Raw genomic sequence first — 21083 nt, 5'->3', positions numbered from 1 at the left:
CCATTTTACTCTGATTCATATATTTTTGCCCTACTTATTCATGTTGGAATATGGGTCATTCCTGAGATTCAAATATTGATTACATCAAATATTCATGATTCATACACATGATTTTGGTAAGTAAATCTTTACTGAAACCATAACCATTAAAATTATTCATAAATGAAGTGGAAAAACTCAACCCTGTCTGTCACAAGTTTACAGTACAACCCCGAAACAATGAGAAATGTACAGATATGTGACATATATACTCCTCCTGTAGTGTAGGTAAGTAGACCCTATCTGTCAGCAATGAAATATGTATATACTTATGGATTAAAAATGTGAAAAATAACCATTTTCCATGTGATAGTGTTGAGTTGTTAAGCTTGACACTACCCTCCCTGACTATAATATGTCTCAAAAATATGAATATATGAATACACAAATAAATACTTACAATATTGCCAAAGATTATAGACACTGTGCACATTTTGTTAAATATTAACAAAGTCAGTGAAGTGCCTTGTGACATGACATGACAAAATGCATTCTTTTATGATAAAATTATTTAAATGCAATAATTCTGTTTATTCATAATAAAGGACATACCTTTAGGTATACCTTTATTGTTGTGAAAAGCTTTTAACATTTCATTTTGGTGAACCACCACTTTAAAACGTCTGGAGGACTGAAATATTACTGAATCCCAGGAATGACCCTCACACATCAGCTACGGATCTGCTCAATGTTTGTTAATAACAAATTTTAAGAAGTGCTACCAAATCACACCTGTGTATACTGTAGCATGATCAACAAACCCGCAAATAAAGTAGCCGATCTCAAAACATCCTAATGGCCAATGGTTGGATTAGTTGTGCAGGACTTCTAAATTTACTGCCAAAATTAGAAACTCAACTGCGGCCTCTTCTGGTCATAGAGCGAATAGACATGCGCTCTGTAATGCATTTACGTCTGTAGTAGAGATGTAGTAGGCATTAATTTATCTCAAAATGTCCAAGCAGTAATATCAGCTGAATACTTGTTCACCAAACTCGATAATGTGATGTAACAAATAAAATCATTAAATAAAAAGTGACAAATTTATTCAGAATATAAATAGAATAAAAAAGAATAAATAAAAAACAAATCAAAGATTTCTTCCTTTTTCTATTAACAGCCATTAAAAAAAAAACAGTGAAAAACTATTATATAGAGTTGTGTATTTTTATGTGAATTAATAATAATAGGCTGAATAATACATTTTATTTTATTATCAATATATAAATAACAAAATACATGTATTAATATTATTATTGTCTTACTTTATTAGTAAAACTACACGACTAAAATGCAAAACTCCACAGATTTAGTCTTTCTTTAACTTGCAAGTCAAGTCTGACTTGCAAAAACTGAAGAATGAGGTTTGTTTGTGTAAGATCTTTACGGTAATATCATCATTTTCCTTCCGCTTCTGTGGTCAGTTGTAACTGCGCTTTATATACTGAGCTTTACGGTAAATTCAAGCGCTATGGCGTTCCTCCTTCTGATTGGCTGTCGGCGTATCTGTGTGTGAATGTCTCGTGCCAAGAAGGCTCGCGACTGTCACTCACTCTGCACGGCCTGACGCAGTGATAAAAGACCAATACATGTAATTTATATTAAATATAATGTGTACTCGCGCATTATTGTGACCAGCGGACTCTGAGACGTTCAAAGGAAAAGGTAAGGTTTGAGATATCCTTTATGAGAGTTCTGGAGGGGATACATTGAGTGTTTTGACCGTTTTGTTAGCTTAGCTGAACAGCAACTGTCATCTTCATCACCACACTAGACCACTTCATTCAAATATTAGACTCACGCACATATATCTAACGTGTATTGTGTTTACATTATTATCAGATAACTTAACGGATGGGTTTACTGTTTAATATGATCAATACTGTGGTTCTACACCTGTTGCTTTTAGAGGTATGCTGCTTTAACTAACGGTTTCAGAGCAGTAAGTTAGATCTGTCCAAAAGGTCTAAGATTAAAGATAGATATTCTAAAATAAATTAAAGATCTAAGCTGGTAAGGGCAAGATTAACGGCTAGTCACTACAGACAGTAAAGCCGAAAGCACTGTTTATTTCATCCACTGGTTTTGAGATGTTGGGCTGGTTTGCTTCCACAACTTGCTTCTTTCAGAATAGTGGAAAGATAGAAAACATCCAAAATACATATGTGTTTAGTTAATCGATTTGAATCTGTAATGTATTTAAATTGCACTGCATACTGTATTTTTAAAGGCTGTTATCTCAAAATTATTTATTTTCTACTGCACTGAGTCAGACATTTCCATTTCAGCAGAGAGAGAGAAAAAACAAACAAAAAAACAGTGCATTCAATTAAAGGGTTAGTTCACCCAAAAATTAAAATTCTGTCATTAATAACTCACCCTCCTGTCGTTTCAAACCCGTAAGACATTCCCTCATCTTTGGAACATAAATTATGATATTTTTAATGAAATATGAGAGCTTTCTGTCCCTCTATTGACAGCTACGCAACTACCACTTTCAAGCCCTAGAAAGTAGTAAAAATATAATTAATCCATGTGATTTAACCTCAATTTTAGGAAGCGACGCGAGTGCTTTGTTTAAAGATTAATTCAAACAGCGGATTGGAGATTAATATTTTTGTAAATAAAGTGGTAAATTATTATTTATTTATTTTTGGCAAAAACAAACCACTAAACCACTGGAGTCACTTTAATGGATTACTTGAATGATATTAATACCTTTATGGGGCTTGGAAGTGGTAGTTGCGTAGACTGTCAATAGAGGGACAGAAAGCTCTCATATTTCATTAATAAAGATTTTTGTCACATTTGTGTCACGAAGATGAACAGAAGTCTTACGGATTTGGAACGACGTGAGGATGAGTAATTAATGACAGAATTTTCACTTTTGGGTGAACTATCCCTTTAAGATCTCTAAGCTATTAACTGAAAGTTTGTAAGTGCAAACCCTGGAAACTATCCCCATTTTCTCATACTACTACTCATCCTACTTTCACTTCTATGGGTAGCGTGGATTAGCATTTTGAGATCTGGGCTGGTATCCTCAATGCTTTTAGGTTTAATGGATGACCTAATATCCCTTAATCAAGTCACTTGCATGCAATTCATTTGATGTAGTTCCATAAATGGCAGAAATGATGGCAGAAGCATTGCATTTGCTTGCTCAGGATGTGTTCATCAACTTTGATGTGCATCTTTGCCAAATGATCATCGGCTTGTTTTTACTGAGCAAAGAACACGTCGGGCAGATCTTGTGTGACTTCCCATTTGATCCCTAAAATAACCCTCAGTGTCACATGTGAAAGGTCATAGGTCATGGGAGGAACAGCCTTGTTTTCTGGGACACGTTTAGGGTGTACTAAACTCCTTTTAACTCCTTTATCACATTGATTTGAATAGGAATATATTACTGTACCATATTGATATAAAAAAATACAAAGAGAAAGAAAATATATCAAATACTGAACCAAAAGTGTAAGTGCGGAAAAATTGAAGTTTTGTGTAAGCATGAAGCTGCAGTTTCACAATACATGCATTACTTATGAAGAACAGTAAAATGCTGCATATTTTTTTTTTCTTACACTTGAAAGGCGATTTACACCTTTACAAATCTTCTCTTGCACACACAAATTTCATTTACGCTTGCAATCTTATGCACACTTTCACAAATCTTACCCTGCGCATGCGATTCTTTATGGCATCATATTACCTTCATATTTATTCCATCCTTTGTTATCAACAACATGAACTTGAAGTGCATTAAATCTTACATTACATCAGGGTTTCCCAGACTGGGGTTCGTGATGGAACTGTAGGATGTTCATGAGTTTAATGAAAAGCTATTAAGTAAATTACTTAATAGCTTTTAATTTAATTACTAATTAAATCATGATGTAAAATAAAAAACACTTAGGCCTACTAAAAAGATGAAATATTTTATGTTTACTTGCTAAGCACTGCTACTTCTGCGGAGTGATTTACTCCAACTCTGAGCGAACTCTCTGCTCCTCACCACAGGGCTTCTCAGGCGCTGCGAGCAAATCACTCCACAGAAGTAGCAGTGCTTCGCCTTCTGAGAATATAGTTCCCAGTATGTATACAGTTAGAAGATGGCTGTGTCTCATGTGTCCTTGTTATTTGTACATGCTGTGACTATACAAATCACAACATGTAAATAGGAAAATGTTGGCGTTATTTTGTCACTTAATGGGAGCAGTATGCTAGCTGGAGCCATTTACCTCCAGGCTTTGTGCTAAACTATGCTAGCGGTGGGTGCGTCAGACAGAGTAACAGCACGCACGGAGATGAGAAGGGTATGTATGGACTTATCTAACTCTGGGGGATACGGTGAATAAGCTAAAGTCCCAAAAAGTCGGCGTGTTACTTTAAATGCAGATGTCCCAGTTTGGAATGATCCCTGAACTTCCTGCCCTGTCATAGTTGCACCCTTGAGTGGTACACTTAAACTCAGGTCACAGTGATTGTAATTATTCTGCTGTGTGAATCACACTGGATGAAACAGTCCCGAGTCCTGACCCAGCAACAGTGATGATATCAACACCACCTCTGCTGTGTACTTTGATTTTTTTTAATGACCCAGAAGAACACAGTATAATAAATTGATAAAGAGTGAGCGTGGGTGACTGGTCGAGGTGTTTTCTTGTTGTATAAGGGTTTGGCTTTGGGTTTGTACACAGTTTCACTTCCTCTATGTAAAGTGAAGCAGGCAGTGCTGACATGACTATGCTCAACTGCTCACATGCAGACGTATACAAACCAGCAGTCATGAGACATCTGATTATGTTGTTTTAGAGTTGAGTATGTGATTGAATCTTCAATGATTTTACATCTGCATCCTAAAATGGGCATTTGAGGCGTAGGATAATTTAGCTGGTTTAATATGTTTGTGCTTAGTGCTTTATAACTTCTATTCATCACTGTTTTTGTTTGCATTCTCACTGTAAAAGGATCAGTATTGTCAGATCATTCGGGTAAATAGCATGGCTTTTAATTCACCCAAGATCAACATTTTATAGTTATTTTCCCACACTCATATTATTTTGTTTTTCCTAATTGTTTTTGGAAAAACATATCTGTTTTTTATTCATAAAAGGTCCACATTTTATAAAAAAGTGGGTGGGTGATTGTTTCATGTTTTTATGTTCCTTTTTTTGGGAGATTTCAGGATGCTGAGGGTTTAGATACTCTTAGCATTATTTAGACCAGGGATTCCCAAACTTTTTTTTACTAGCCAAACCCCTTGAAACAAAAATATTGTAAGTTATTTTAATAGATAAGAGTTTAAGTTATTTTAATAATTTAACAAATTTTTTCATGTTCATGGTTCTCTGATGTCAGTTAATGGCCACATGATATGCAGGTAAACTATAAAAAAAAACATTTGAATGGTTTTGTTGTACTGTAATCAACCCTCTACGCACAACTACTCTACGCTTGGCAATAGAACCACCATTGGCTAGTACATTTTTGTGGTTAATCGCCAGACTGATATATTTTATAAATTCCACCAAATCAGCTTATCTTTGTAAAATTGCACAGCTTTTTAAATATCTAAATGTACACTCTTAAAATCAGTCAATCAAGCGCATTATATTATGATAATCAAGCATTATTTAGAAATTAGAACTAAAACTTGATAATCATCATGCATGAATGCATATTTGTCATTTTAACTGAACTTAGGACTGGTGGTGATATTGTTGGTCATTCAGTGTTTCTGTAAAAAAAAAAAATAGTAATTGATAATAGTAATAATTATTATTAAAAGATAATAATCCTACTACTAATTCTACTACTAATAATGACAATATACAACACATGAGCTGCTGGGTTCATGAATGTTAATCACGTGGTCAGCGTTCGCTCGAACTGATTTGCTGAAATTAAAACAGGGATGAGCGCCATCCAATGATTTTGTGTGGTATGTAAGACTCTCGCAGCTCTCTCTCTCTTTGCGTGTGTGAGAGAAACGCGACGGCGAGTCGTGCACCTTCACACTAGAGTTTACGGTACGTCAAACACAGGTACGCTGAGCTGAATTTGAAATACCAGTACAGATCACTTGACGAAGAGCGAAACTCTCAAGCGCTCGGTCAGTGTTAAGCGAGTGAAAATATATCTATGCTAAACTTATACTTGGCATCTAACACACACACACTGGCGAGTAAAATCTGAGAATTGATTAGCCAATGGCTAATGATAGACATTTTTTGGTCGCTCAGTGTGAAATTTACTCGCATATGTAAGAAATTTACTTGCATATGTGAGTGATTTACTCGCATTGTAGAGGGTAGACTGTAATGCTCTTGTCCAGGGTCACAGCCTGTAGAAAGGCTGCAGAGATGTGTGCGCTATGATATTCTTTACAAGGACTCTGGCATGAACGTTTATCAGCACAGCAGTGACTCATAATGTTCTCAGAGATTGTGGTGTGAGAAATCCATGCCTGCTGACAGAACAGCCATAATAATTCAATCTAATCGCCCGATAACAGCCAAACTCTTCTATATCAGACACTCCTGAACTGCATGATCTCTGGGGTGTTTGGGTGTATTAAGTGTGGGTTTTTCTTTGTATGTTCGATTTATTTATTTTCTTTTTTGCAGGTGTGTATCGGTATCACTGCAACCATGCTGTCCAGACTAAGCATGAGTGTGAGGCCGTGTGTGAGCATGTGCCGATGGGTTCACACTAAAGAGAAGGGGAAACCGCTCATGCTCAACCCACGTACCAACAAGGTTAGACAATCTGTCCATCCTGTCATAATGTCTCTTTCAGTCGCTATTCTATTACTGTTTCCACTATCACATATAGAAGAGTTGGGGAATCTACTTTGCATCTCATTTCCTGCTTTCAGATTAAATAAATTACATAAGTGCCACAAAAACAGCGAGGATTTCAGTTGCAGTGACAGCAATAATCTCAATAACTCAACTTAATAATGACTGTTTACTATTGTCTTTTTGCTAGTTTTAGTTTTTTACTCCCCAACGTAGATGCATACACACTTTTGAGTTGAGGGTCTGAATGCTTTTGTCTGGAAAACATTAGTGGGGTGACTCAGCAGAAGTGCCACGTATCCTGAAAAACATGGGTGTGTGCTTAATTTCCAGGCTGTAGACCACTGGTTTTGCTTCAGGAATCTTATTTTACTTTGGACATCAAGCAATGACCCAACATTGAACCAAAATTGTTTATTGTACAAAAAGTAAGCTATAATGTTCGATGGCTTCATGTTCTCAGCAGCCAGTAATTGACCTCACAAAACACTAATCAACACAAACCATGTTTATCCTTGCTGCAATTGTATTTTTTGGTAGTCTGTGTTGCGTTTTCTTTCTCCTTTGTGTAGTTTTTGTTTATAGTTTTTGAGGATGAAGTCATGTTCCTGTCATCATCTGTCCAGTTTCACAAGCTTTTACCAAAAGAGATGAATTTGCACCAAAATACCACTTAGTTTGGATGCCTTTGACGTCAATTACAAAAGACACAGGAAGTGTTTTTTCCTCCCATTTAAAAGTTGATAAGTATATCCTAACCAACTATCCACCAATATTTAGTTGGTTTTTATTATTTGCATTTAACATATATATTTTTTTACTGCTATTCAGAACAGACCTGCAACCCACCAGCCCTGTTATAAACTGTCCCGCACCCCTCAAACATGCTCAAACAAACATAAGTTCACACACTCCAGGCATATGGAATGTAAAGTAAATGTAATTCCTCTGTGGGCTGTATGTTATAGATGGGTGTTTCCCCCTCGCTGACTCTGATTGGTCGCTGTTCTGCCTTGATCTCCTCCTGTAGACGCCATGTGTTGGGTTTCCTCCTCACACACACAGGATGTATGCATTACATTTGTGGCATCTCAGGTCAAAGAGTCATGCGTGGTTTTAATATACAGAAGTGCAGGGCTGCTCCGGCTCTCCCCCAGACACACATAAAGCAGTGTTTCAGGGTGTCGGTATGACCTATTGTGTTGTCTGCCCTTCATATGTCACACACTTCTGTGTGATAGACAATGCATTAGATTAGACCATCTGCAGTTTTCTTTGTGTGTTTTCTAAGGCAAGCATCACTAGTATAGTATAGCTCATATTTATGGTTGGGGCTTTGAACAAACCTCTAACCCAGAGAAACTTTGCTGTTGCACCATTAAAATGTTAACAGTTTTTTTTGACAGTGTAGTCCTGAATGTGTACTTGAAATCTGACACATTCCAAAAATGTATAATAATTAATATAATGTCAAACAATATATGTATATAATATTGATCAGGTATGTAACTATCAGATTTATTTAATTTTTTAATTTTTTAATATATATTTTACTTTATTTTGTATTTTATTTTGTGATTATTATTATTTTTGTTGTTGTGGTTATTGTTGTTGTTATTATTTACTTATACATTTTTTTGGAATTTTTTTCTCTCTTAGTGACTGATTTTATTTTTAATGACTTTTTGAAATCTAACACATTCCAAAAAATAATAAAAAATACTTCAAAATAATTGATACTAATAATAAATAATAAAAATAATATAAAACCATAAATAATTTTTATATATGAAAATATAAATAAAATATCTAGATCAGGTTTGTATAATGTTATATCTTGATTAGGTTTTATATTATTTCATTATCATTTATTTATTTATCTTTGTTGTTCAGACTACTGTCATAAATAGAGAAGAAAAAATCCTGCATTTTAAAATGTTAAATATTTTTATCCAATTTAATTTGAATAGGCCAAAAATCAGCTGGATAAAAACCTTTGGATTGGGTTATTTTAACTTTGGAAACTCAGATCTCATTAGTGACGCCCTAGCAATTACCCACAGTTTTACTGTAGTGAAAAAGTACAAATCTTTGTGTAAGCATTCATTGTGCATTTGTGTGCACACAGGGCATGGCTTTCACTCTGAAGGAGAGGCAGATTTTGGGCATTCATGGTCTGTTACCACCAAAGATCGAGACCCAGGACACCCAGGCCATGCGTTTCCAGAAAAACCTGAAGAAGATGTCTGACCCACTGCAGAAGTACATTCATTCACATCACTACACATTTCTGTTCAAAAATGTCCATATAAAATCTGAATTTTAACATGCATTTTGTGACCCAATGCTGTGTGGCTTCAAATAATCATAAAAATATCATAACCTGCTTTTTCATGATCCTGAAAGATAAAATTAGATAAGTCTGAATATTTACACTGAATATACTATTTCATTTGAAAATGTTAAATATGTTTTGATTCATGTTTGGGTTGATTTGAGCAGGTATATCTACCTAATGGGGATTCAGGAGAGGAACGAGCGTCTCTTCTACCGCGTGCTCATGGAAGACATCGAAGCTCTCATGCCCATCGTCTACACGCCAACTGTTGGCCTCGCATGTACGCAGTATGGACACATCTTCAGGCGACCCAAGTAAGCTACACTTCTTTAATTATTAACTATTTAACTGTGATACATTGAACCCATTTCTTGATAATCACAGCCTTGATTGTATGCCCAGCATGCTCTTATTCTCAGCTTGTCTTTAAGTTATTTTTAGATGTGCAAGATGGCAGATACATTGCAATGTTATGCTCCTTTACAAAGTCTTGATTTTGTTTTTGAGCTCTACTAGAACAGGTTTTCATGCTTGAATGTTCAAAAAACCCATTGTTTTTCAAATATTTGTCATTGTTGCAGCTCCTCTCTTCCCAGTCTGTCAGTAACGCTCTGTTTAGTTCATGTCTCTAAGGACCCCCTCCTTACGAAAATCGTAATGTGTTCTGATTGGTTGGCTGGATCAGTGTGCTGTGATTGGTCAAGTGCTTCTAGCGCATTTGGGGAAATGTCCCGTCCCTTACCATAACGAGGAGTATTAACTAACTCAACCAGGCCTCATCCCCTTTATTTTGCATATGCCTTGGGCGGTAATTATAAGGAATATTGTGATGTTTTCATTCCTGGAAGAAAACTCAAAACTACTATGGAGGTGTTTCAGGGATTCACTGATATAGAGAATAACTTCCTTTTGAGTGCCTTTGGTGCAACTTTACAGCATCACATCAAAATAAATTGAAGAGTCAAAAGAACATTTCCTGTCAGAATTGAATGTGAAGAATGTTGTAATATGAGTTGTCTTCACTGGCTGCATGCAAAAACAAACACAGCTTGACCGGTGTAGGCTGATTGGTCAACAGATAAATCTTACGAGCCAGTTTTTAATGAATCATTCAATAGAACTTTTAACCTAGCAAGTTATTGGTTTGAATCAGTTTAATGAATAGTTCTGTTTGAATCCTTCAACTCTGAGTCAATCAGGGTGTTTACCAATCTAAACTTTGACTCACTGAACCGCTAGTTAACATTACATCCAGTCATGTACACAAAAAAACAACTGTTACTGTGTATTTAGGGTTAAGTGAAATTATGTATGACAACGTGTAGCTAAAAGTAGATGCACATTCAAAATGGAGTGAAAAACATCACATGTTACCAGAAAAGTTTGGTTTAGTATGTAGTTAGGACTATTTGTTGTTGTTGTTATTATGGAGGAGCTTATCTCAGAAATACAGCTTGTGTGTTAGAGAGATTGAAGTTTTTGTCTTATTCTCCCCAGAGGTCTGTTTATATCCATTAAGGATAAAGGACATGTTCGTTCCATATTGGATAACTGGCCAGAAACCACTGTCAAGGTATTGGATTTCAACATTCCAGTGCTTTTCGATTTTTATTGAAGTGCATGTATGATGTCACTTTTTGATTAGTAAGTTCTGTCATGATTTATTTACCCTCATGTCGTTCCAAACAAGTATAATGATGACATTTAGTTTTTTGGGTGATCTATCCCTTTAAGACTGTGATGTATGTATTAATTTGATTTCTTAAGAGACTTTTTGTTAGTATAGTGAGGGATCATTCATCTCTGTGTGTCTGTAGGCTGTAGTGGTGACGGATGGTGAGCGTATCCTGGGTCTGGGGGATCTGGGAGTGTATGGTATGGGTATTCCTGTAGGAAAGCTGTGTCTTTATACGGCCTGCGCTGGAATCCGGCCTGAGAGCTGCCTGCCGGTCTGCATTGATGTGGGCACAGATAATGAGGTTGGCAACCATTCATTCCCAAGCCATTCGTGTAACAAGACTTGATGACTCTATAGATCTAGATGTCTGTGTGTGTGTCCATCCATCCATCCAACATCCATCCATCCATACATACATCCATCCAACATATCTCCATCCATCCAACATATATCTATCCATCCATCCATCCATACATCCAACATATCTCCATCCATACATACATACATCCATACAACATATCTCCATCCATACAACATATCTCCATCCATCCATCCATCCATCCAACATATATCCATCCATCCATCCAACATATATATCCATCCATCCATCCAACATATATATCCATCATCCATCCAACATATATTTCCATCCATCCATCCAACATATATCCATCCATCCAACATATATACATCCATATATCCATCCATACATCCATCCAACATATCTCCATCCATACATCCATCCACCATATCTCCATCCATCCGACATATATCCATCCATTCATCCGACATATATATATATCTATCCATCCATCCAACACACATATCCATCCATCCAACATATATATCCATCCATCCATACATCCATCCAACATATCTCCATCCATCCAAAATATATCCATCCATCCATCCATCCGACATATCTCCATCCATCCATCCGACATATATCCATCCATCCATCCAACATATATATCCATCCATCCATCCAAAATATATCTATCCATCCTTCCAACATATCTATCCATCCATCCATCCAAAATATATCTATCCATCCATCAAACATATATATCCATCCATCTGACATATATCCAACTATCCATCCATCCGACATATATCCATCCATCAATATGAGCCAAATTTTTGCTGTTTGAATTTAAATAGGCAAATGGATAAGAGTCTAGGATTGGATTATTATTGCAGTGATTATTATGTTTCTAGCCTGTTATATGTTTAGCAACAGTTCTTCTAACAATGTCAAGATTCATCAGGCTCAAATTTTGAATGCAAGAGTCAAGCACTCTGTAAAGTCTTGTTCATTGAAAATGTATGTTTACTCTACAGATGTTTTTAAAAAAATAGCTATTTTATATGTGTGTTTGTGCTCTTGTGTGTTTCTGCAGAAGTTACTGAGGGACCCGTTCTACATGGGTCTGTACCAGCGGCGTGACCGCTCTCAGCGCTACGACGATCTCATAGATGAGTTCATGGAAGCTGTGGTGGACAAGTACGGACAAGACACCCTCATCCAGTTTGAGGACTTTGGCAATCACAACGCTTTCCGATTCCTGAAGAAATACCGTGAGAAGTACTGCACCTTCAACGATGACATCCAGGGTGAGTACCAGTACTTGCTAAGGCAAGAATCACTAGTACTTACACTTATTGATTTCAACTCATCAGGTACCGTTTATGCTGTTGCTTTACTATAAGATAATAAAAAATCTAAATGAGAATAATTATGTCATCATTATTTTGCATACTGAATTGTGATTGGTCCTCATTTTCCTTACAAGCATTGGTATTTTCTTCAAGAAATGCAATCTGATGATCATTTGCTGATGCGTTTGTGTGTCACAGGCACTGCAGCCGTTGCTCTGGCAGGTTTACTGGCGGCTCAGCGCGTTGTAGGGAAGCCAATAACCGAACACAAAGTTCTGTTTCTGGGGGCTGGGGAGGTGAGCCCACATGACACAGTTTAAAGCCACAATGATGCAAACTCTGTCTTTTAATCTGTGTGATTTGCTTTGAGATTAAACTTCAGCATAGCCTGTGTATTTAAGCTTTAAGCAATTTTCACTTGTAGGCAGCTCTGGGAATTGCTAACCTCATCACCATGGCAATGATGGAGTCAGGGGTGTCTCAGGCAGATGCCAGACAAAAGATCTGGATGTTTGACAAATATGGTCTGTTAGTAAAGGTGAGTGAACATGGAGTAAGAGTTTAAAGTGTGCTTTAAAATGTGTATGCAATATTCTAACACCATATCTGAACATTGTGACAAAACATCTCACTAAATTAAAGTATTTGCAAAAATAGCTCAGAAACAAAGTTGGCTCTCATTATTTGAAAAAGTAGTAACACTGTATCTCTCATCATTCATGAAAAAATTTATAAGGTAAATGTTACTATGAATAGTATACATATACAATAGTATTAATGAGGCATACTTTAATTAAAATAGATTTTACTACAAAAATGGAATGTAAACAATGATTTGTGAATCCAGGTTTTGAACCATTTTATACATTAATTTCTTATTCAAACAAAATCCTGTCATCCAGCCATCTTCTCATCCTCATAACCAAAAATGTATTTTAGGTGGACAGATCAATACAGTACAAAGAACATAAAAAAATGTAGGATGTTGGAAAATAACAATGTTTCTTCTGTTAACCAAACGCTTTTTAATCTTCGCTATTGCTTCAATGCAAATTAACAAGTGCACTGTTATTTAATGGATAGTAACACACCAAATTGGATATATATATATTATATTAGAGCTGCACGATTAATCGTTAAAAGATCGCAATCTCAATTCAAACAAGCATCTGCAAAAATGTCTCACTGCAACATTCAAATCTGCGTTCGCACTGCCGCTGATCCGGAGAGAGCAGCTGTCATGGAAATGTACTGGGAGAAAAGTTTAGATTTTTGGTATAATGGTATGAAAATAAGAGTAAATCATTGTTTGGCATTGAATAATTCATTTAAAAAATGTATTCACACACGCTGATTTATTCAATTAAGGAATGAGACATTGACTCCATTCAAGTTATTTTGTTAATAATTTAGTTCAATTAATCTTTTTTTTTTTTTTTTTATAAAATAATTGTTCATTTAAGTTGAAGTCATGAAATCTTGTTACCAACCTACTGATTTAAAAAAGCTGAAATAAAATATAAATTTTAGATGAAAAAGTTTTGAAAGTTTAAGTTGAAGCACTAAAATCACTTACTGGAAAAATAAAACTAAACCTGAAATAAAAATTAATTAAACCTAAATTACACAAAACCTAAACCTAAAAACCTAAACCTTACATCAACCTAAAAAAAACACAAAATTACAAAAATAATTACAAATAAATAAATAAAAGTTAAATCAAAATATTAATAAAAACTAATATAATACAAAAATAACACTGAGTGGTTGTTTGCTGTCTCTGTCTCTTTCAGTTCTCAGAACAAAAGTTCAGTTGCTGTCTCTGAAAACCCCCAAATGCTGTCGCAGTATTTTAGTAATCTGAGCTCACATGACAAGTCTCCTCTAAGAACTCTAAACAGGAATAGAAAATCTGTGACATTGACCAATGTGTTCTTCTTTCACATGCTTGAGAGTCTTCCAGTAATCCTGTGTGTGTTTCCCTGTTTTATAGGGCAGAGCTGATGAGACAGACAGTAATCAGGAGGCTTTTGTTCACTCTGATCCTGGGGACGTGAAAAGCTTCTTAGACGCAGTCAATGTTATTAAACCCACAGCGATCATCGGTAAGACGAGCTGCTCCTCTACGTCTCGCGCTGAAATCCAACCCAACATCAATCTGTTTAACCTTCATTTTATTCAGTTACCTTTTAATGCACCTCAACAGTTGTCATTTAGTTTTTCATGACCTAGAATTAAACAAGCTCCTTTTGTTGCTGTACCTTTAAGACTTTTGTATGTAAATGTCCTGTTGTAATCGGCGAGCATCTTCACATTTGAAATGTGTTAATGAATATGTTTACATTTGTAAATATGGGTGGCTGTTTTTTGTTGCCTGTTTTGCTATGCATAAAGCTGAATGCATCATGCATAACCCATAAATCCTTTATCAATATATGTGTGTATATGTTTGACCTCTTTCTCAATGTAAACAGGTGTGTCAGGGGCCGGCCGGCTCTTCACTCATGATGTCATCAGAGCAATGGGCAGCTTGAATGAGCATCCGATTATCTTCGCCCTGAGCAACCCCACTGCCAAAGCAGAATGCACAGCTGAAGATGCGTACAGCCTTACACAGGTAAAATAGCAGGAATGCATTAACCCTTTGATGCCTAACATATGATTTTTTTTTTTGTGTGTGTGTGTTTTTATTGCATACACAACACTTTTTATGGCTCATTTCGTATGATATAGTGAGAATATGGATATGTGGAGACAGTTAAGTTCAATTCAGAGGCCCAAACCGAGCAGAAATATGTGATTCGGTGCAGATGCTGATATTTATATAGCAAAAAGTAAGATTGTAATGTAAAATAAGTGAGATATTTATACAGGGTTCCCACGGGTCCTTGAAATCCTTGAAAGTTTGTGAATCTGAAAAAAAAAAAAAGCAAGGCCCTGGAAAGTTTTAGAAAATAAACATACATAGATACAGGTCCTTGAAAGTGCTTGAATATATTTTGTGCAAGAAGTTTGTTATTTCCTCCGGTCCGCTAATGTGTTATTTCGCCAACACTTCGTGGCCTATGCACACTAGTTTACCAAGGTGTGGGATCCCTGTTTATAATAGTATAGCAGACTCCTTGCATAAAATCATAAATATCAGTTTTCACTCTATCTCCAAATAATATCTTAGTAAGATGATGATAATTAAATGCTTTGTTTTATAATCTAAGATAAAATACATTTACACCTGTAGTCATACACCGATCTCATGTGGACATGGATTGTCATACCCATATGATGATTTAACTGTTTCTGTTACAGGGTCGGTGTTTGTTCGCCAGTGGAAGTCCGTTTGGACCGGTGTCACTAGAAGATGGCAGAATACTGACCCCTGGACAGGGCAACAATGCTTATATATTCCCTGGTATTAATACTATAGTAATAATTCTAGTCTTATATATTAATGGATGTTTTGGTGGTTAGCTCTATACACATCTACATTTTGAAGTCGCTAATATTTAACAAGCATATTAAGATGTTTAGTAATAATGGTGTGAGCCATGTCATCTCGTGTTGATCTGTAGGTTGTAATTGTGATTTCAGGTGTAGCTCTGGCTGTTATACTCAGTGGAGTCCGACACATCAGTGATACAGTCTTTCTTGAGGCTGCAAAGGTAAATACACAAAGACCAAAGGATCCACCTTCAGTTTAATGTAAGAGCAACTGTGGCTATTTGTAATGTAAATGTGTCTAAATGGGATATCCGGTTATTTTAGCTGAAAAAAAGCTGCTTGATATTGCAGTCTTGTTTGTTATCATATTATTGTCATTTATTATCACAATCATAAACACTCTGGTTTCTATAAACATTCTTTTCTCCAATAAATAATGTGGTTTGTGAAATATTTTCACATTATAGTCCAACAAGCGGCTTTATTTATTTTTAAATCACCAGCTCTTTCACTCCTGATTGCATGATTACTGAACAAGTACAGTATATGCTGAAACGGTTGTTTAGCATAATCGGTTAAATTATGGCAATTAATTAAATATTGCTTAATCATGAATACCCCTATTACTGTTTATAAGTTATTAGCCCTGCATTGCATGACTGTAAAAAGCAGAACTTGTTCTAGTTAATATGTTATATTTGATAAAACAGTGGTTTTGTTGTTTTAGACGCTGGCGGATCAGCTCACAGATGAAGAGCTGAGTCAGGGCCGACTGTATCCACCGCTGTCCAACATCAGAGAGGTGTCACTACAGATGGCTATCAAGGTGAGACTGTGTGTATGTGTGTGTGTTAGGACACAGTCTGTATGTAAACAAAAAAAGAACAGCCAAGTAAACATGAGTGTACAGTAGGTCAAGGTCCCTGACTTCTTTATAAGTCTTTAAAAAGCCTTAAAGTGTTAGTTCATCCAAGAATGAAACATATCCCATAATTTTCTCACCCTCGAGCCATCCTAGGTGTAAATGACTTTCTCAGATAGTCATATGTCAATTGAAAGGTCTCACTGGGTAGAATACAACAAGTATACATGTTTTGGGCTTTGACTGAACTTGAGTGAGTTTTTGTACGTGAAGCCCCCAGAACCATATGTAAATAATATACGGATGCAGCATTTATGTCACGTTTTCGCTCGTAACTTCACGAAACATGCTCCGATCGTGAGACATCATACGAAACATGCTCTGAAAATGACACATCATTATTTACAGCAGATTCTCACAATTTACAAACTCACCATAATCCGTCACTTAGATCTAAAGATATTCTCTCTTGGAGTTATAACACATAAAACGGGTGTCAAGGGCTAAACAAAAAGGCAACCTTGGTTCCAAATGCTGTAACTTTTTGATTACTTTATGCTATCACTACAACATTTGATCCAGAAGCAGAACTTCACCAAAAAAGATTATTATGTTCTCCTTTTTGTCTTTTATCAGCGGTTTCTCAGCATGAGACTATCCAAATGTAAAAAAAAAAAAGTTACAAAAGTAAAAATTAAGTTTTTTATCAAATGATACCTACCTTTTGACTCTCCTTGCTATAGTTTTGGAGTTATGAGTCTTTACTTTTGTGTATGTCGCTCACAAAAAACAACTCTAAAAATGTCTTCAGGGCTTAAGAGGTTAATTTTATTTGTGCAAGTCTTAAAAAACGGTCTTAAAAAGCCTTACGTTTGATTTTAAAAATCCTGCAGATACCCTGGTAGATGTGTGCTGCCCGTTTCAGTCTACGATGTGTTAAAGTATTCATAAACTGCACTGTTAGGATAAACGGCAGCATATATGAAAGACACAGATGACAAATGCCACATGTTTTGTGTGTGTGACATACAATATTAGTACAATTCATTCATTTGCATTACACCTTTTCACTCTAATACAGTAAAATAATTACAGTAATGAGAATCTAATAAGAATCCATGAGAGTAATGGGAATTAAAAACAAAACTCGGAACCGAATATCCATGTCCCCTATGGTAATAAGAATTTGGTGATGCCTAATTGGCTAAAATAATTTCATGCAAAACATCTTTAATATTTTTTCCTGTGGGATATATACAGATATATCAGATTACATGAATGTAATTTGTTGTGTACCATAACCGACTGCTAAGGCATGTGTTTTTGTGCACAGGTGGTGGAGTACGTGTATTCAAACGGAATGGCGTTCCGATACCCAGAGCCTGTGGATAAGGAAGCGTACGTCAGATCAGTTTTGTGGGATATCAACTACGATTCATTCGCACCCGACATGTACGACTGGCCCGGGGTTTCTCACAGCCCCATTGTAGACTAGATGAACACATGACAAAATAGCAGACAGAGAGAGACGGAACAAAAACAAGGAAGTCTGAGGGAGTTTTCATTCTTCTGTTTTAGGCACTCCTCTTTCCTTGTGCAACTTCTAGTATTTATTCCTATTTCTGACCCCTTTGTTTAAATTGCATTTTCAGTTTTTGGGATGCATTTTACAAATCTTGCACGTGTCCAGATCACATTTCACCCCAGAATCAAAATAAATAAATGCAAAATAAATATTGTGCATAAAGAAAATTAAGCCTGCTTTTAGGATTTTTAGGACTTCGTTGCATTTTGACATTTTCCTCACAATGAAGCACTTTTTACCCCGAAATGCTCTAATAAAATATGCACAAATACTTTATTCAAATTTTAAAGTATTTACACATAATAATATTTTGTTGTATTTCCTGACATTTGTCTCTAATATAGTACAACTGAGAATTATAAACAAAACTCGGCCATTATAGTAATGGGAATGTGCTGAATTGTAATGAAAGTATCGTCACAATGCAAAACAAACTAAAGGTCTAATTAGGCTTAATTTATTATATACAAAATGTATTTTATTTATTTATTTTTATACTCTATTCTCCAGTGTTGAGTGTAATACTGTGCCTTGTCACTCCTCACATTTGTTTTTAAATGCTGTGTGCAATGAACCCGTTTCTAAAATGAAGTCACACTCCATTTGTTCTTTGTGTGTGTTTCATGTTGTGTCTGTGAGAGTCATTCAGTTCACAAAGATCAATTTATTTCCTAGTGGAGGAGAAAGTAGAAGACTAGCGGAGTGTCTGGTGTATCGCACAATATTACAGTGATGTGCATTTGTAGCCGTGACTGTGAGTTTTACCAGCACATATTTACACACTTGTATGTGGATGCTTTAGGATACACATATATTCTTTATAATAAAAAAACAGGAAATTAATGTCATCCCAAAATAAACCCAAACATAAGTTTTTTTTTTTTTTTTTTTTTAACTGGCTGACTGTACATTATCTAACTTGTTACACAGCTACTTCCCAAATAAATAAATATATGGAAATATTGATTTGAGTTCAAATGATGTGATATTAAAGATATGACAATCACAGCTGTAGCTTTCATGCAATGGCAGTAAACTATACATTTATATGGTTGTTATAATGTGGTAGTACCTCAGAACAAGTGCCTGCTTACACAGCTTTATATAGTCACCGCTCATCGTACAATATTTTATATGTAGCCAAAGATCACATGAGCAACACGTTTATAGATTTTCATGATTTACATTTTACCTTTCATAGAAGTTTAAAAACTGCTCAGTGAAGGTTTCATTTTCTTTCAACACCATATCGAACAAAGCGAACATTCTCATATCCATGACCAAAAGATGCTTCGTTTCTGTCAGTCCTTGAAGAGTTGAGTGTGTGTGATCAGTGTCGTGCATCTGTTATACTGTCATTAATGTTCTTCCTCACACCGGTGGAGAATAAACATTTGTGGTCTGATCTGTGCAAAGTCTGTTTGCTGCCCTCATTTTGAATGGATTCAAGTATTTTTGAAATGTATCCTGATTTAAATTAGCCTTTACATTTTTTTAACGATCCATCCCATAATAATGCAAGGAACTTGACGAGAACCAGACTAATGTGATTTTTAACATATTTTTCTTGAATAATTATTTGGACTGCCCCTGGAGGTTTAGGCAATTATACAAAAATAAATAAGAAATAATAATAATTGTATTTTTTATTTTTTAAAGGATCAATGTGAAAGTATTTATTTCTAGGAAGCCTATAAGTAGTAATCCAGTATCCAACATCTCAACACATATTTTAAAATCTTTTTTGGCTTATTATTAGACTGAAATTCCAAACCTGAAGACGTTGTTACACAAAATTGGGATTAAAACGCAAAACATTTAGACACAATATTGAAGATCTAAAAAAATTGTTTAGAGAAAAAGCAGTGCAAAAAAGTATAAATAAATAAAAATAAGATTAACTAATGAAAATGGTTAAAATAAGTTTAAAATACATTAATTAAAATAAAATGTAATTTAAACAACTAAAAAAAAACTAAAAACGTTAGATTAAAATAAATTAGATTTCATTTAAATAAATGAAAGTATTAAAATCAGTGTAACGTAATAAGATTAAACCTATTCAATACATAAATAGATTAAAATAAAATAAAATGCTTAAAATAAATGAAATATAATTTAAATAAATAAATAATAAATGTATATATTTGATCAAAATGTTTTTTAATTAAAAATAAATACATTCATACATTACATTTGCATCTGTGAAATTACAGTGAGTAAAAAAAACAATGATATATGTAGGCTAATAGAAACTAAATAGTTTACACATTTTATACATACATTTCTCACAGTATTAATTGGGTCTTTACACATAAAAATAGCCTATAGCTATCTTTTCAATTTTAGGATGTGGATCATATTTTGGGGGTCAGTGGCATCTAAAAGATTGAAAAGAACTAGCCTATTGTTTTGCATATGTTTTTTAAATAGTATACAGTTTACTCAAAATGTACAAAAAGTTAGTATGGGTTGTATAGTGTACACTATGGAAGTGCATACTAAGTCATAATTTTGACTTTTTATGTTATAATTATGGTTAGTAAGGGGTGTATAGTGTACACCATGGAAGCGCATACTAAGTCATCATTTAGATTTTTTTGTCATAATTTTGACAAGCTAAATTATGACAAAAATAATAATGACTAAATCATAATAAAGACATAAAAAGTCGAAATTATGAC

General features: G+C 35.1%; 1 protein-coding gene across 1 annotated transcript; it reads left to right on the top strand.

Annotated features, from left to right (window-relative positions):
- Positions 1-1548: 1548 nt before the first annotated feature.
- me2 (malic enzyme 2, NAD(+)-dependent, mitochondrial) lies at positions 1549-20037 on the top strand. Its single transcript, XM_082171108.1, has 15 exons — positions 1549-1704; positions 6666-6797; positions 8968-9101; positions 9342-9491; positions 10675-10750; positions 10995-11156; positions 12256-12469; positions 12713-12810; positions 12939-13052; positions 14508-14619; positions 14989-15131; positions 15821-15923; positions 16103-16173; positions 16680-16778; positions 18148-20037. The coding sequence occupies exons 2-15, from the start codon at positions 6690-6692 to the stop codon at positions 18307-18309; spliced, it is 1746 nt and encodes a 581-aa protein (XP_082027234.1). The 5' UTR covers positions 1549-1704; positions 6666-6689; the 3' UTR covers positions 18310-20037.
- Positions 20038-21083: the final 1046 nt, after the last annotated feature.

This window comes from Leuciscus leuciscus (assembly GCF_965113295.1).
Source record: "Leuciscus leuciscus genome assembly, chromosome: 5".
Classification (NCBI taxonomy): domain Eukaryota; kingdom Metazoa; phylum Chordata; class Actinopteri; order Cypriniformes; family Leuciscidae; genus Leuciscus; species Leuciscus leuciscus.
This window is presented reverse-complemented; position numbering and strand designations above follow the sequence as displayed.

Excerpts from the sequence above, each read along its gene's own strand:
- me2 (XM_082171108.1), top strand. The coding sequence starts at position 6,690 with ATGCTGTCCAGACTAAGCATGAGTGTGAGGCCGTGTGTGAGCATGTGC. Across the intron at positions 6,798-8,967 it reads TCAACCCACGTACCAACAAG|GGCATGGCTTTCACTCTGAA; the intron begins GTTAGACAATCT and ends GTGTGCACACAG. Across the intron at positions 12,811-12,938 it reads TGTTTCTGGGGGCTGGGGAG|GCAGCTCTGGGAATTGCTAA; the intron begins GTGAGCCCACAT and ends TTTCACTTGTAG.